Source organism: Trypanosoma cruzi, genomic scaffold (genome assembly GCF_000209065.1).
Source record: "Trypanosoma cruzi strain CL Brener 1047053514135 genomic scaffold, whole genome shotgun sequence".
Taxonomy (NCBI): domain Eukaryota; phylum Euglenozoa; class Kinetoplastea; order Trypanosomatida; family Trypanosomatidae; genus Trypanosoma; species Trypanosoma cruzi.
The window spans coordinates 1842-18166 of NW_001849121.1; the positions used below are offsets into that span (position 1 = coordinate 1842).

At 56.0% G+C, this 16325-nt stretch overlaps 1 protein-coding gene and 2 pseudogenes across 1 annotated transcript, besides 16 other annotated features; all 3 read right to left on the bottom strand.

Moving 5' to 3' along the window:
- Positions 1–1225, bottom strand: Tc00.1047053505201.9 (retrotransposon hot spot (RHS) protein, putative; the record flags this gene model as incomplete). Its single annotated transcript, XM_803465.1, has 1 exon — positions 1–1225. A coding segment is annotated over one exon (1225 nt), but the record flags the coding sequence as incomplete, so codon positions are not given.
- Positions 1–2500: a sequence feature (heterozygous, Esmeraldo-like haplotype).
- Positions 1376–1817: a mobile genetic element.
- Positions 1485–1506: a sequence feature (AT_rich).
- Positions 2501–4030: a sequence feature (areas merged during assembly that could not be assigned to a particular haplotype. This can correspond to areas where the two haplotypes were merged or to regions with more than two copies in the genome that were merged during assembly.).
- On the bottom strand, positions 3028–9243 carry Tc00.1047053505201.20 (annotated as a pseudogene).
- Positions 4031–4033: a sequence feature (heterozygous, non-Esmeraldo-like haplotype).
- Positions 4034–5685: a sequence feature (areas merged during assembly that could not be assigned to a particular haplotype. This can correspond to areas where the two haplotypes were merged or to regions with more than two copies in the genome that were merged during assembly.).
- Positions 5686–7622: a sequence feature (areas not merged during assembly with more than two copies in the genome that could not be assigned to a particular haplotype).
- Positions 7623–7730: a sequence feature (haploid, Esmeraldo-like haplotype).
- Positions 7731–8621: a sequence feature (areas not merged during assembly with more than two copies in the genome that could not be assigned to a particular haplotype).
- Positions 8622–8959: a sequence feature (haploid, Esmeraldo-like haplotype).
- Positions 8960–9799: a sequence feature (heterozygous, Esmeraldo-like haplotype).
- Positions 9800–16325: a sequence feature (areas not merged during assembly with more than two copies in the genome that could not be assigned to a particular haplotype).
- Positions 12107–12140: a sequence feature (AT_rich).
- Positions 12174–12206: a microsatellite.
- Positions 12335–12357: a sequence feature (AT_rich).
- Positions 13024–13067: a sequence feature (A-rich).
- Positions 13156–16287, bottom strand: Tc00.1047053505201.50 (annotated as a pseudogene).

The window sequence follows — 16325 nt, forward strand, 5'->3', positions numbered from 1 at the left end:
CCTTTACAGCCCTCTCCATCCTCGCATAAGCACCTGTTGCCTGTATTTCGTTCAATACTCCCGCATCGCGGATATACCTCGTGGGATCACCAAAGAAATCCCTCAGTAAGACACTCCGATTGGCGCGCAAAATGCCTCTTCCGTCAAATTCCCTCGTAAGAAAATCATTCAGCTTTATGTCCATGACGCGAACTCTTCCTCCCAATAGCACATCCCTGATTGTAGTAGTTAGGGTAAATCCTACTTGTTTTTCCCGCACTGCCCTTTCTCCTGCCTCACGGCTTTCTTCACTCAGTACCTGAGTGAGAACTCTGTTTAGTTTTCTCCTTGCAACAGGAGTGACCGTATCCTTTCCTTCATAGTCCCTCCATTGATCGAGAGAGTACACACCCTCGTGATGAAGCTTGCGTACAACCTCTTCCATATCCATTTCCTCCCTCACAGTCCTCTCCATCCTCGCATAAGCACCTGTTGCCTGTATTTCGTTCAATACTCCCGCATCGCGGATATACCTCGTGGGATCACCAAAGAAATCCCTCAGTAAGACACTCCGATTGGCGCGCAAAATGCCTCTTCCGTCAAATTCCCTCGTAAGAAAATCGTTCAGCTTTATTTCCATGACGCGAACTCTTCCTCCAAACAACAAATCTTCGATCTTAGCAGATAAGTTAAATATTACCTGTTGCTGGTCCCACCTCGCCCTTTCTTCCGCCTCACGCCTTTCTTCTGTCAGCACCTGAATGAGAACTCTGTTTAGTTTTTCCCTTACAAGAGGAGTGACCGTATCCTTTCCTTCATAGTCCCTCCATTGCTCGAGAAAGAACTCACCCTCGTGATGAAGCTTGTACACCTGGTACTCTGTTAAATTAAAAATAATTCTAAGAAGCCGCTGGTCTTGTACGTAGGCATCCGGCTCCTGAACAAACGCCTCCATCGTCACGTTCCTATTTCTTTCCACAACCCACTCCTCGCCCAAGTTGCTCCGAAGGAAATCATTTAGCTTCATGTTGTTCCTGTTAGTGCTTCCCTCCAGCAGGATGTCCTCTACGCTGCTGTTCATGGTCCACTTTGGTCGATGCATTTCCTCCAATCTTCTGCGAGTCGTAGAGGAGTGATCTGTGTCACCCTCAAAGTCCGACCTCGCTCTCCTCCAATCTCCCTGCGGGACAGTAGGCGCTTGAATTTCCTCATTATCGTAAATTCCTTCCTCGGGCCTTCCAGACATCGTTTCTCCTTGTTTTCTTAGTTGGATTGAGTTAAAGCTGAACAATAACCACCCAAAGAAAGGTATGAGAGGGATAAAAAAATGCACATACAAGACAGAGAGCCACAATAATTCAGTCATCCACACAGGGTAGAGTAAATATTGAACTCGAATAATCTTCTTGACCGCTGGCTGGATCCTGAAATTATGTAAAGAAACCAAACAACATAGGAAAAGGGGGCAACACATACGAAGTTAATTTACTACATGTTTTCTCCTGATAATATATATATTTATATATTCTTTTGGCCGTTCACGCAGCCTTTTGTACTCAGATAGGATCTAATATATTTACTGAAGAAATGGCAGACTTTGTGGTCCTCCAGCCACAAGACCCTGCCGCATGGTGGGAATCAAAAGGGGGTGGGTGGGATGGCAAAATAAAAACAAATATTATCTGGCCTCCATCGGCTCCCTGCCCCTACAAAGTCGCGTTCTTCCCAAAAGATTCATACGGTAGAGAGTACCATAAAGAATGCATTCATTTATCAGGATGTACATACATTAATTAAGTTAGCCAGCTCTACCGCGATCATTCTTTTCACAAGCTCCTATGAAAAAAAGAGAAAAGATGCCTGCCAGACGCATCTGCGTCATGCCGCATCTGCGAGGGGCCTTGTGTCTTCTCGCCGCGTAACGGTACTGTTGGGTCGGAGCCCTTACACCTAAAAAAGAAACTGCGCTAAATGTTTCGTCAAGCAAAGCACCTTCATCTGTCCAGAGCGGCATGATTAATGCCGCAGCTCGCACTAGATGCACGGTCAAGCAGACTCAGGGCGTCGGAGCGGGTGTCACCGGCCATGAGCTGCAGCGGCGGTGCGGGTGGTCGGTACGACAACACAACGGTGGTGCCTGAGGCGTACAACGATGACGTCATGTCGTGCGGCTTCTGCGTTTCTTCGTCGCTCTCCTCGTCATCGCGCAGCAGCGCCTCCAGCCCTCCACGCCGCGGCTCGCGCAGCTCCTGCCAGTGGCGGTCCTCCGCATACCACACAACCATGCTGTACACAGCGACCGCAAGCAGCACAGTGGTCAGCAGCAGCACCATCGCCACGTACGCCCTCGCACCGCCGTCGCTCGGCGCAAGATGGTTGGCCGCGCTGATCAGGCACAGCGCCGCAAGCAGCACAAAGCTCGCAGTCTGCAACAGCGTCAGGAGGGCCGAGCGCATCATGTTCGTGAAGGCAACCACGCCCGCACCCGCAAGCAGCACAGCCGCCATGCAGAAGTACTGGACGTGGCAGCCTCCCACGGGCGGGTGCACAGCCGCAATCAGGCACACCACACACAGCACCGACAGCTGGAACACGCACCAGTACACGCGGCTGCCCCTCATGTTCGTCAGCATGCCGCCGTACATCCGCTGCTGCGCTGCGGGATACCAATACCCGACGGGGTACAGCAGGCGCTCGTGCAGCGGCTTCCTCGAAAACTGCCAGTACTTCGTGAAGCTCGCGCCCACGTGGCGAGCAATCAAGTAGCACACACCAGCAGGAAACGCCACACCGTACAGCACGCCAACGACACCAACCACGTGGTGCTGCACGCGGGCGACGGGCATCGTCAGTGCAAACACGGAGCCAAAGAAGATGCCGGGGTGCATCGCGTGCGCCACGACGTACGTCAGGCTCGGGAAGCGCATCGCCGCCCACGCACTCGCCGCGTCTACGCCGCGCCACCGCTGGAAGGCGGCCGTCACACCGCAGTGCACGCACCCGAACACAGCGGCGAGCAGCGCGTTGCCCACCACCATCCACAGCGGGTCAAGGGCAGCGAACACCGACAGGAAGTACGGCAGCGCAGCGGTGCTCGCACGCTCCTGCGCCGAGGCACATGACATCCTCGCAAACACGCCGAGCGCCTGCATCTCCAGGATGGAGCCCAGCCCGCCGGTCACCACCACGGCAACAGCCGTCGCACCCGCAACAACGCCGGTGATCGCCGAGAGGACGCTGGCAGCGGCGGGCAGCGTGTTCGACGCGATGGTGAAGGACCCAAGCAGCACACCCTTGCAGCCGCCGGACATAACCACAGCATCGCAGCGACAGCCCGTCCACGTACAGCGCACCGCGCAACGACAGAGCCACGCCGCCAACCACCAGCACGCCAACAGCGTCGCGGAACACAGCCGCCACCTGCGTGCGCGCGATGGTCAGCACACTCCCCGTCAGATTCACGTTGTGCAACACGAGGCACGCGGAGGCGTCGCCAAGGTCGTAGGCGCCGCGGTACACAACACGCGCCTCTGCAATCAGCACCGAGTCCACCACAGTGACGCGCGAGCCCGGCGGAAATCGGTTCGCCACCATCACGCCGCCGCCGGAGCGCGACTCAAGCCCGCTGATCAACACATCGGCGCGCTCGCCAGCAGGCGGGTCGGACAGCCACCCAACAACGTAAAGGCTCGCTCCGCCCACAAACATGCAGTTCGCCAGCGTCACGTTGCGCACGCTCCCCGACATCGACTCCATTTCCACCACGAAATCCGCCGCAAAGGTCACACCAACGTAGCACAGCACCGACGTCCCAAAACCGGCGTTCACCTCCACATCCACACGCACATCACGCACGCACAAGTCGGCACCGTCAGTGCTTGAAGGCTCGGGAACAGCAACGGGCAGGCACGCATCGCCGTGGCCACCCTCCGCACACGTGCAGGCACAGCCATCACTCGAGGCCGTCGTCGTGTACGCAGGGAAGCACGACGCTGCAAGGGTGCATGGGTCGCTGCAGCTCAGGATGGTGGCATTGTACACGGACGGAATGCTGGATCCCGCCGCCTCCTCGCCGTTCACAGTGTTGCACGCAGCCACAATCGCTCCGTTTGTGATATCGCGGCAACCTGCATATATCTGCAGCACTCTCGGCGTTCCCCTGCTGGAAATGAATTGGTTGCCGGACACAGACACCGTGGAGTCGCGGAGATTCACTTTGGGGTCAAATAAAGTAAACGCATCCGATGGGGATTCACGGCAGAGGTTGCCGCTCAACTGCAGCCAGGAGTTGTAGTAGATGTTGGCGGCAAAAGTTGAGTAAAACACAGCCAAGCTTCCCCGCATTTCGTTGTCCTGAAACACGACCGCTGACTGGGACTCCACACGTAAGGCCCAAAGAAATAGCATGAAGTGCTCTAACTCCCCCAGCACAAGGTTGCCTCGGATCACCACGGCAGAGTTGTTCAGTACAATCAGTGAAAATGACTGGCTAGACCCCTCAAGATGTATCAAATTACTGTTAGCGCCTTCCATATGAAACGTGTTGCCTACCACCGCAAAAAGGGAGCGCCACGACACCCTCAGCGCAGATTCAACAAAGTAAATGACGTTTGAAGATGCCGTCACGGTCTGAAACACATTGCCACTGAGCACCACCGCAGAGTCGTTGCTGATCGCCAGCCCATTCATCGCGACACACGACGGGCTGCCAAGGTCCAAACCCGGCCGAGGGAGGAGCCTTGTGGCCGTGAAGCGGTTCCCGCTGATCGTGATGTTCGTGTGCGGTGGAAACACACCCTCCGGGCTGAGCAGCGCGTCACGGAACGTGTTGCCGGTGACGACAATGTTCAGCGACCCCACAGCGGCGTACGCGTTGCCCAACAGCAACAGCACGGCGCCGTCCCTCCACGTGCATCCATCGAACGTGACGTTCACCACGTCGCCCGTCATCGCCCCAATCAGCACCGTCAGGCTCATGCCGCCCCCGCTGAACGTCACGTTGCGGTAGCACAGCCACGACAGCCCGCCGCCCACAGTCTGCGCCACCTCGGGGTACACCATGTCGCTGATGCACTCACCAACCGGCGGCGGTGGCGGTGGGAGCAGCATTGGTGGTGGCGGGCCAGCAGGCACAGGCGCCGGGAGACACACATCGCCGTGCCCTCCAGCAGCGCACTGGCAATTGCAGTCGCTGACAGCCGTCGTCAGAGGAGCAAAGCAGTCGCCGTCCTTAGTGCACTTCCCGCACACTGCAACCGTCGTCACGTTGGTAATGCCTTGGAGCGCCAGCTCTGCCGCCGTCGTCACCTCCCGTCCCGCGACCGTCAGACACCCAGCAACAAACCGGTAGCCGGCGTCAGCCTGCGATAGCAAAGGCTCCGACAAACCCGTCGAGCCCATCTTGCAGCCCGTCAGCGCCACCACACTGCTGCCGTCGATGTTCACAGTAGTTATTATGGAGTAATGAAACAACACACCCACTTCCACGTCGTTGTCACGCCAATCCAGCCAGCTTGAATGGCGGACGGTAAAAAAGCTTGGTGAATATATGGCGTTGGACACGGAGCCGCTGTTCCCCACCACGCGCAACACGCTGTGTTCCGACACGCTGAACTCTTGTTGCTGACACAGCAGGCTTGTCCCGGAGGACATTGTGTTGTTGAGCAGCGCAAAAACAGAGTGGCCACTCACACTGAGCCTGTACATTTACAACAGATGCATGTATCCATCAAAGCTGCAGTGCCGCACATAAAGCGAGCTGCCACCCACCAGCTTCAGCGTCCCGGTAGAGTAAAAACCAAACGCACCATACTTCGTTGCACGCGCCCTGGCGTTGCTGACCAACAGCGAAGACGCGCTTAAAACAACGGTCTGCAGTAACACGACGCTCAGCATGTTGCTCATAATGTGCGGCAGCTGGACCTCGGAGGACTGCACCGCATCAACCTCCGTGACGGCAATGTCGCAGTGCTGCGGGAGGGCAAGTGCAAACACAACAACATAGGACCGCATCACCGTCTGGCTCACGCGGATCAAGACGCCGGATGACTCGGCCGCCTCAGCACCCCCAACAAACTGCAGCACAGCCCCGTAAAGGAATGTGCATCCAGTAAACGTGATGTTGATGGGGAGATGCAGCGGCATACTGTTGAGGAAGAACTTCAGCACAGCACCCACGCCGCTGAATGTCACACCCACGTAGCAGTGGTGCGTCTTCCACATCTTCAGCGTGAGGCTCGTCAGCGTCTGGCTCACCACGCAGCTCGTGTCGCCGTCGACGGCTCTCTCCGCTACGGGCGGCACAACCGTGTCGGGCACCTCGAAGGGAAGACACGACGCGCCATGCCATCCGTCCTTGCAGCCACACGAGCAAGAACCGCGGTCCACCGACTCCGTCCCGGGCATGTAGCACGCCGCGTCGTCGTTGCATGTGCCGCACCTGAACACCACCATTTCCCCAGGAAATACACCGTCGTACGACACCTCCTCACCGTCCCACAGGTTGCACCCAACGACAAACCGCGCGGGTAACGTCACGACAATGCTCGATGGGAGAAACTTGACGAAGAAAACCCTCAACTCCACCTGACGGTTGTGTGCAAGCGACACGGTAGTGCCGCTGCCCGACAGCTAAATTTTGTGCTGAAAATGAGGAATATTTAGTACCGAGGCTCCACTCACGCTGTTGCCCTCCACACGCCACTGCGCACCACCCTCGAGTGCCACAGAGCCGTCCAAAAACAACAGCGCAGATTCAAACTCCTCTGTGCTGTCAAAAAAGGTGCAGTCCGCCACTCGCAGCAGCCCCGCGGAGCTCACGGTGGTGTCCCCGTAAAGATAAACGCCATTAGCAGCACTCATCGTGTTTTCCTCAACGTCAAAGTAGCCGCCGTTCCTCACATCAATAGCATGAGCATAAACAGATGATTCCACACCGTCGTCGTCCTCCGTTGTGATCAGCGTATTGCCATTCACAATGACCCCGCCACCATCAACAGCAGCATTGGAAATATACAACGCGCAACTACTCCCCTCCAAGTTGTTGTCAAGCAGCAGCAGCGTCGAGTTCACACCAAGAAAAAACTTCACAAATAAAATGGCGTAAGACGACATCGTCACAAGCGTACTACCCACCACCAGTATCTGGGAGCTCGCGCCAAAATCACCCTCAAACTCCAACTCACCGGAATCCAAAATCGAGGATGTCACGCTCACGTGCACGCGTGCATCACTCCCCCTGATCAATAGGCCCATGAGGACGCACTGCAGCAGCGTGATGTTGAGTGTCTGCTCTGGTGCGTCAAAGCTCCACAGGTCCAGCACGATCGCGGCGGTGAAGGTCACGTTGACAAGGCACAGACCACGCACACCGGGATCAGGATCGTCCACGGAGCTGATGCTGCCACCGTGCACGCAGCGGACCTCCGTATCGTTCGCATCGGGGAGCGGAAGCGGCCCAAGGCCGTCCGGAACCGCAGCTGGCAGACATGTGCCACCGTGGCCGCCAGCAGCGCACACACACTCACAGCCGCTGATGCTGCTCGTCCTCGCTGCAAAGCACACAGCGTCCACAGTGCACGCGCCACAATCCAGCACCGTCACGGGCGTCCCAATATTAAGCTCTTCTTGGTAATCCGTCACAGGTGAGCCCCTTGCCTCGTTGCACAAGCCGTAGATGATCGGGCGCGTGTCGGATGGTGGTGACCAGTTGCTTGTCATGTGTGCAATGCTCGACGAGTACGAGCCGTATGCGAAGTTGTTGTCAAGTATCGACCAAACACTCCGATCGCGGAACGCCACGCCGTTCTCCTTGTCCACGTACACAACGTAGGCGGTGTGGAACTCGTTGTTGCGGTGCAGCAGCCAGCTGCCGCCAGTCACAGTCAGCGTGTTTGCCATAAGCATGGCGAAGCCAAGACGGAAAGTGCTGGACACAACCTGCAGCACGCTGCCGCCAGTCACCGCAACGTCCCCAAGCACACACGCGCCCTTGTAGTACTCGGTGCTCGGTGCACTCCACGAGCAGTTCTGTATGGAGAACACGGAGCCGCCGCTAACACGCAGGTCCGACGCAATAGCGTACATCACGTGCGTCTCCGAAATAACAACGCAGTTGTCCTTGTAGAGGACGCTGGACAGGTTCACAACAAGGCCGCGCTCCACAAGGATCGCAGCGCACGAGCCCCCGCCACACACCAGCGTCGACCGCGTCATGACAAACCGCGTCGACAGCAGCCGGACACCGTCCAGGACAAGCGCGGGGCCGTACCGGGATCCCGCATGGCCAGGGGTCGTCGGCACGTACTGCGACCCGCCAACCGTCGCGCGCAGCGTTGAGTTCGCCAGCAGCACACTCGAGTGCAGCGGCGTCGCGCCATGCAGCACGATCGTGCCCTCCAGCGACGTCACGTTCGTCATGTTGACGAGAGCGTGCGGCATCAGGCGCGCCGTGCTCTCGCTGAGGCCGCCAATCCGCAGCTGCGCGCCGCCCGCAAGCACACAGTGGCGCAGCGTCACGTTCAGCGCGTCAGCGAACGCGTCCATCAAGCGCAGGTCCACCGTCACAGTGATCGGTCCGCTGAACACCACCGAGTCGAAGCACGCCGTCGCACGCCCGCCGCCAATCGTCACGGACTCCGTCAGCGTCACGCCACTCACGCAGCCCTCCACACCGCCACCACCGCCGCCGGCCCTCGCAGGCGGCACTTCGAACGGCAGGCACGCCTCGCCCACGCCGCCGGCACGGCAGCCGCACACGCAGTCGGAGAACGACGCCGTCAGCGCATCAAAGCACGCCAGCGCAGCCGCACAGCCGTCGCACGGCACCACGCTCACGGAGGGCAGGCCGGCAGAGCGGTAGTCGCCGCTGCTCTGCAGCACCCGGCCGCCAGCACGGTTGCACTGCACCGACACGGCGCCGCTCGTGATCGCCAGCCCGGAGACAAGCGTCGCGCCGGTGGCAGCGCAGCGCGCAATCGACACGGCGCCGCCGCTCAGCGTCACACCCGACAGCGACGCCACCGACGACGCCTCGCCCACCGCCCACACGTCCTGCAGCTCCAGCCACCCGCCGACATCGACCGTCCCACCATCGCAGCGCACAAGCGACGACGCAAAAGACCCCTCGACGCCCACGAAGCGCAGCACCGAATCAATCACCGCGAGGCGCTCGCCAAGCACAATGCCGCCGCCACTGCTCACAACCGACACTTTCGTCACGGAGAACACAGAGTGGCTCCGCAGACTAAGACACGACGAAGACGTTACATTCATCGCGGAAGCGGTCGGACCGCCCGACGCCTCCAGCGACACGCCGTCAAGCACCACCGCGCTCGACAGCAGGTCCACGTCGCCGCCAACATACACCGCCGACCCGCCCGCGTGCAACGACCTCAGCACAGTGTTGCTCACACGCAGCCGCACTGCAACGCCTGTCGGTGAAGCAGCCGAGGCGTGCAACCAACCCCAACACCGCCACACTATCGCCTTGTTCTATTTTATTTTATTCACGTTGTCGGTGTGTTTGCCCCATCACCGACACCAATAATGAGCGCACACATTCACAGAAAAAAAAAAAAGGAGGCACGATCCCACCGTCCCGCCGCGGGTCAACACTCTCCTCCACCCACCACCATTGCCGCACAGGATACCGCAGTCACATCTCAGGGTCAGCACCACAATGTGCACCACACCACCGTGCAGTGAACGATGGGCGAGACGCAGCCATGCATCGCCCCGCTCCATTTTCCCACCACTCAAGCGTTGCGTGCCCGCACAAAGTAGCAAACAGAATCAGAGTGTACACAAACCCAATCATCCCCCTCACTCGCTGAAGCACATTATTCGCATGGAGTGACAACATTTGGGGACACACCAGCAGTGGCTGGCTGCATGGAATTTCCCTTCCAACCCCGCAAAGAGACACAACAACTCTGCGGAGTCAAAGTGGCAGCCCCGCGGTGTTGCCCGCAGTTCACATGGCAGGACAAATCCCACGCACGCATATTTCCGGACACCTCGCTGTTTGAGTGCACACCAACAGAAAGTAAGAAAAATACGTGCGCGCAAGGTGGAATTAAATAAGTGAAAAATCTTCAGCCTGTTTTGTCCAATGGTTTTGGCGAGCAATCCCACACAATACAATCAAAGTGGCACGCCGGACAGAATGGCGTCCGTCAATCAATAGAAAAATGCGACAATGAAAAGGAGCAGAGAAGAGTTGGCAAATGCGACTGCCAGTGACAACCGTAAGCAATCCCGCTAGCACCAACTGAGGTGCCGAGGAGCACGTTTGTGTAGAACTGGCCGTCAGGCAGAGAGGATAAATAAAACAAGAGGGCAGCAAACCCCTCTCGTTCAATGTCTCCTGACCGCGACACCAGAATCAAAATACCATGGACGATAAGAGCGGCAACGCCTTCTCCAAAACATCTTGTCAAGAGGCCGCAGAACCTCAGGAAGGGAAGAAGGCAGCGGCGGCAGCCACAGCGGGGGAGGCAATAAAACGGCTGGCAGGCACCTTCACGTCGACGCGTACACCACATCCGAGTGGGCTGGGAGCACAGATCAAACCGCTCGGAAACACACGCATCAAATCCGCAAAACAAAGCCGCAGTGAATCGACAGGAACCCCCCGCCCAAAACAAATTTAAAAGGTAGCGCTTTTCAAGGGGGAATCCGCTTTTCCGACGACGGCAGGGACGCCTCGCAGAAATTTCTTGCAAATCTCCCTTCGCAGGTCCGCAAGAAAACGCAGCGGAATAAAAAGAGAGCGCAACGACGCAAAAAAAATAATCCTCCTAACCGACCAGGTGGCAGGCTGCCCTCGCGCAAGCGGAAAAAACACAGCTTCACTCCGGTCTTGTGGTGGTGGTCGTCTCGCAACATTTTTTCTTTTCCTTCTCGTCGCAGTGCACATCCCCCTCCCACAAATCATTTGTTCGGGCCACGTTCCTGCGGCCAAACATCGCGCTGCTGGATCCCGCGGCACAGTCCTCGGCACAGAAGTAAGGGGAGGAAGAGGGACCGCAGAAGGTGCGAGCACATCCGAATTCGGTGGCGGTCGCTGCAGCGAAGATTGACGTCCCACGCGGTGTCCCTTTTCTAGGTCCGGCCCTCACCGTGCCATGCTCTCAGCGTGCGGTGCGCCGGCCGCTCCGAACATCCACACGTGCTTGCGTCTCACCGTCGCTCCCAGCCCCGTTCGTTGGCTGCATCAGGGAGTCGCCATCCGGAGACGGACATAATGACGTTGCATCCAACAAAACCCTCAGAGGCACCCGCTGGGCCAACGAAGACCGTCACTGCGGGATGTGTGGCCCTTCCGCCGCTCACCTCAAATCGCACTTCTACGCCTCCTCGAGCAGCAGCAGCAGCATAAATACACCACTCCACTAGGGGCCGTCACCAGCCATTGCAGGAAGACCACTGTGCCTCAGTGCTATGAAACTCGAATTGCATTGACGGGCCACTTCGGAAAATCCTGTCGCATCCTCCCCCATTATGCGGAAACAAATCCGTCGTGCATGTGTCCACCGCAGCCAAATGAATCCGGTCCAAATACCATCCAAATCAAATTCCCCTTTCCTCGAGCCATTCCTTCACTCCATACGCCCTGACCCTCATCCGCACGTGCCCGCTCACACAAGCCGCCATAGACAGATGGTGGCCGCCCAACGCCCCGGAAAAACATGCCCAGCAAGCACGCGCATAACAAATGACATGCGCAAACACACGGAACAACGGCGGAGAAGTGCACACCGAAAGGATGCAGCCCTCCACAGCAGTCGCAGCCCACCGCGCGCATCACACCCGCAGGAAAGAATGACTCACGGTGCGCGCTCCCTCTTTCCTCCTTCCCTTCATGCCCACAGAAGGAGGCGGCAGCCACCCGCAACCGCCAGCACACGCTACAAAAGAAGCATCAAAATCCACTGCAATGTGCATTTTGTGCGTGCATGTGGTCGTGTTTGCCTGCAGACACACGAAGCAAAGAATCAAAAACAGGAGCAGAGCATTTGAAGGGACGCACAAACAAAAACGTACAGCAGAAGCGCATGGCAGAAATAAAGAGAAAAAAACTGCTCAGGCTCACAATATTGCACGGCAGCCCAAGCAGCGGCAATTCATTAAAAAATCAAATAAAAATAAATTAAAAAAAACTCATCTTCACCTTTCCACACCTCACACTTTGGAAAAAAAAAATAAAAAAAATGAAAAGAAAAAAAGTCGTCCTCTATTACGGCTACACCCAAATCATAATAAAAAGAAAAAGAAAAAAGAAAAACCACAAACACAAAGGTGCACCTAACTACCATGTTGCTCCAGAAATTGTCTGCATATACATTTTGCCCGCAAAAAAAAATTAAATATTTAAATGTCTTTCAACCGTCTGACCCTCCATGTGTCCGCACATCGTTTATATTTCATGGGGTCATCTGCGTGTTGCTGCTCCCCTCAGCCCTTTCATCGGCGCGTGAGTGCGGCCCGCAGAGCACAGTCACTCGTGTGTGTGGGGCTGAGAGAAGCACGCAGACATGACGAGAGTTGCGTCACTCCATCGGGAGAGTGAGCGCAGCAAAAGAAAAAAATCATAAGAAGGGAAGAGAAATGCTCACGAGGCCAACCCCAAAGGGTGTGCCTGCGCAAGAAATGCACAGGAAAAGCAAAAAAAAAAACACGGCGGCAGGGTGTGGCTTTGTGTGTGGCGTTGCGGGTGTCTTTCAGCCCTGACCGCAAAGAAAACAAAACAAGAGGGAAAGAAATGTGTGCTCCGCCCCACAGGCCCTCGTCGCACGCCCACACGTCACGGCTCCTTCAGCGCGCCGTTCGTCGCGGCCCCTCCTCATGCGTGCATCAGGCGAGGCGCACAGGGCCGTCGTCACAAGCGTGTCGGTGGGTTTGCGAGTGGAGCAGTTGGGCGGGAAACACACGGCACCCTTCACAGGAAGAGCGCAGCAAGAAATAATTAAAAAGAGGGAAGAGTAGAAAAAAAACGTCCATAACGATTGCCATAAAGCAACAAGCAAGATAAGGGAAATAATTAAAGCAAAAACAAGAAAATTAAAAAGAAAAAGAAAAGAAAAAAATGGAATTAACAAAATTCATTGAGTATTGCTGGAATGCCGCTCCTTTTTTGCTCCACAGAATTTTGCAACTTTGCTCTCCCCAATTCATTCAACAGAGAGCCACGGTGCCCCACAGCCCCAGAAGCAGCAGCAACAACACCCAAGACACACACCCATGCACGGTGCTGTCACCAATTAGATACATGGCCGCCAACTCCCCGAGCTGCCCGTTCTCAAGCAAAATTTCAGTGTCAGAGGGTATTGTAGCGTTGGACTCCGATGGGATCTTCTTGGTTTCCCCAGGCGTTGTGTTTGTGTTGCCCGGTGCGGTGTCGACCGTCTGTGGCGCCTCCTTGCCGTCTTCAGAAGAAACTTCGGCTCCTTCAGTCCGAGAGACGTCGTCGGTGTACTCCGCGGATGTCGGTTCGGCGTCACTCTTTGAAGGAGTGGGGCTGCTGTCTGAGCCCATTGTTCTCTCGGAATTTCCGTCCCCCGCCTCGAGGCTGAGGCTTTGCTCCGCGCCGGTGGTTCCGGTTCCAGTGGACCGCACGTCGTCGTTTTCAGTGGCAGGCTCAGTGCTTTGTTGCACTTGGTGCTCACTGTCAACTGTTTCGGTGGCCGTATCCATATCCGATGATGCACCCACTGAAGACGTTGATCCGCCACTCCGGTCATCCGCTTCTTCCTCCTCCTCTGGCATTTCTTCATCATAACTTCCAGAGGACATTTCAACATCGGTAACCTCCGTTAATTCCGCTGGCTGTGGGTCTTGTGGCTGCAAGTCTGAACCCCGTTGCATCGATTTATTCTCTTCACTCAGCGTGGCTTGCTGGGCCGTTTTGCCCTGGTGAAACTGGGCATTGTCATCTGGACGATCATTCCCTGCGCTCTCCGCTGCGATGGCAGGTTCAGGAACAGATGATCCCGCGACAACCGGGGAAGGAAGCGCTGCAGGCACCGGATCATCGACGCTGTTTTTTCCTCGTTGTTTTTCAGGATCATCCTCATTCAATTTCGCATAGCTGGCGGTGATTTCTTCACTCTTTGACTCGGAAGCAACCGAAACGTCTGTGCTGGTCACCTGTCCTGTGGGTTGTTTCTCAGCGCCAAGTGATGGAACAGTGACTTTGCTGGCTTTGAGTTTATGCAGCTCATTATTATACAGATCGTCGTTGTACAGCATGACGTTGGTCACCGTCACATGGCCGCCCGTTGCACGTTGGTCATTACTGTCCCCACCGATGTAGAAGTGTGAGATCCTGTGCAAGTCGAACAGATGCTTATTATAGCTCTTGCGGTCAATTTCCCTCTGATCCACAAAGACAGTCCATTCATCAAGAGTCATTCGCAGTACCACCTGATACGTTGTGTGTGGCTCCCACCCAAAAAGATCCTCCACATTACCAGAATTCTCAGATATGGCCAGCCACTTCTTTTCGTGGGTGTACGACAGACCAAAGAGGACCGTACTGCTGGTGTCATTCATCCTCACGCCAATCAAAGGGATGCTGTCTTCCTTCGGCACCTCGTGGATGGACACCGTCGCCACAAGCGCGAACTCGTTGTTCGCAAAGTAGTACGGCACAGTCTGCCCCATGTCGCCAACAGGCCACACCGCCCCTGCTCCGGGTCCTTTGAACGTCAATCCATTGGGAACCCTTCTCTCCCCATTCTTCACAGTCGCATTCACGCCGAGGTACTCGTCACTCCACTCGGTCCCAGTTGAGTTACCAGACAAAAAGCCAACAAGCCCATCAGTGGGAACACGACCATTGCACATACCCTTTTTGCGCACGTCAACAGTGCCACTGGAACCGGAACTGCAGGATTGCAAGGCGCTGTCCAAATCCTTCCATGTCTTCACCACTTCCTTTATCCGCTCCAGTTTCTCGGTCAGACGCACAGCAACAAGATTGTATGATCCGTCGCTCTTCTTTTTCTCGTACACTGAGATCAACTCCTTATTATCTTTTATCAACTGCGAGCTGGCGGCGGCGTCATCATCTTCACGAGATACCGGCCCAACATCATACACACGTGTATTGTCCGTCACCCAAAGATGGAGCCGACCCTTTCCACATTTATTTTCCTCCTTCGGATACACCGGCGCGGTGACGAGCATCACCTTCTTTTCCTCAATGATTGCGGTGGTGAATCCACTCTGGACACCGTACCCTGTTCGATCACGTGAGTTGCCCCACACGCGGGTAATTGGCTCAGCATATGGATACCAATTGAGTCCATTCAAAATGGACCTGTAAACGTCATGGTAGCCTCCAGCACAATGAGCCATCATGAAGAGTCTTTCGTCGTCTTTGTCTTCTTTCCACTTCACCAGGGTTGGATCCCTGCAGCCCTTACCAGGCGTCTCGGATGAGAGCTCCCATTTGTTCCCTGAATTGGAGAAACGCATAGACAGCAAAACGCTGGTTCCACCCTCCTCTTTGGCCTGCATGGGAAACACAAGCGTGCCGTCACCCATCACAGCACCCGATCCTCCACCGCCAATTAACTCGGTCAAGTAATGAGATTCTCCTTTGCCTTGAGGGTTCACCACATGGGTCTCATTCCATTTGATTTTCTTCTTGTTTCCACCCTCATCGGCGACAGTTCCCTTCACGAGTAAAAGGCCCCGCTCATTCTTACCCTCAACCTGCGGCTTTGTACGACTGTAGTTTCCCAGGAGCAATTAAACACTGTCCTCAATTACAAGTGTCGTTGGTCGCAACACTTCTGTTTTCCCAAAATTATTCGCGGCGGTGTCTACAAGCTGCATGCAAAACAAACTTATATCCGACATCGAAATATCCGTTGAGTCATCACTTATATCCAGGTGCTTTGACACAATCCCAGCACAGCTGCCGGCTCCATCCTTCTCCCCGCACTGCGCTTCAGCAACGGCAAATACATCATCACCCACTTTAACGAGGCCAGGAACACGGAGCGAGGTGATTTTGCCGCCAGCCTCGTTAAACTCCCTCCAATTAGCAAATGATATCGACGTCGTCCCTGTGAACGGATCAAAAGCGGCCCCTGTCTGCTCAGCGGCCGCAGCTCCACAGGTACCGCAGTACATCATCACGACGAGGAGAAGCAGCACAGCAGAATAAAACAGATGCCGGGACATGTTGGACCTCTGCGGCTCACTCTCTCCTCCTTCCCTCCTCCTTCCGCGGGATCCGGTCACGCGGCGACGGTTGTGTGTGCGGGGTGCCTTCACAGAAGCAACACGTGAGTGCATACAAATATGTGTGTGTGGGCGGTGTGTGCTGTTGTTGG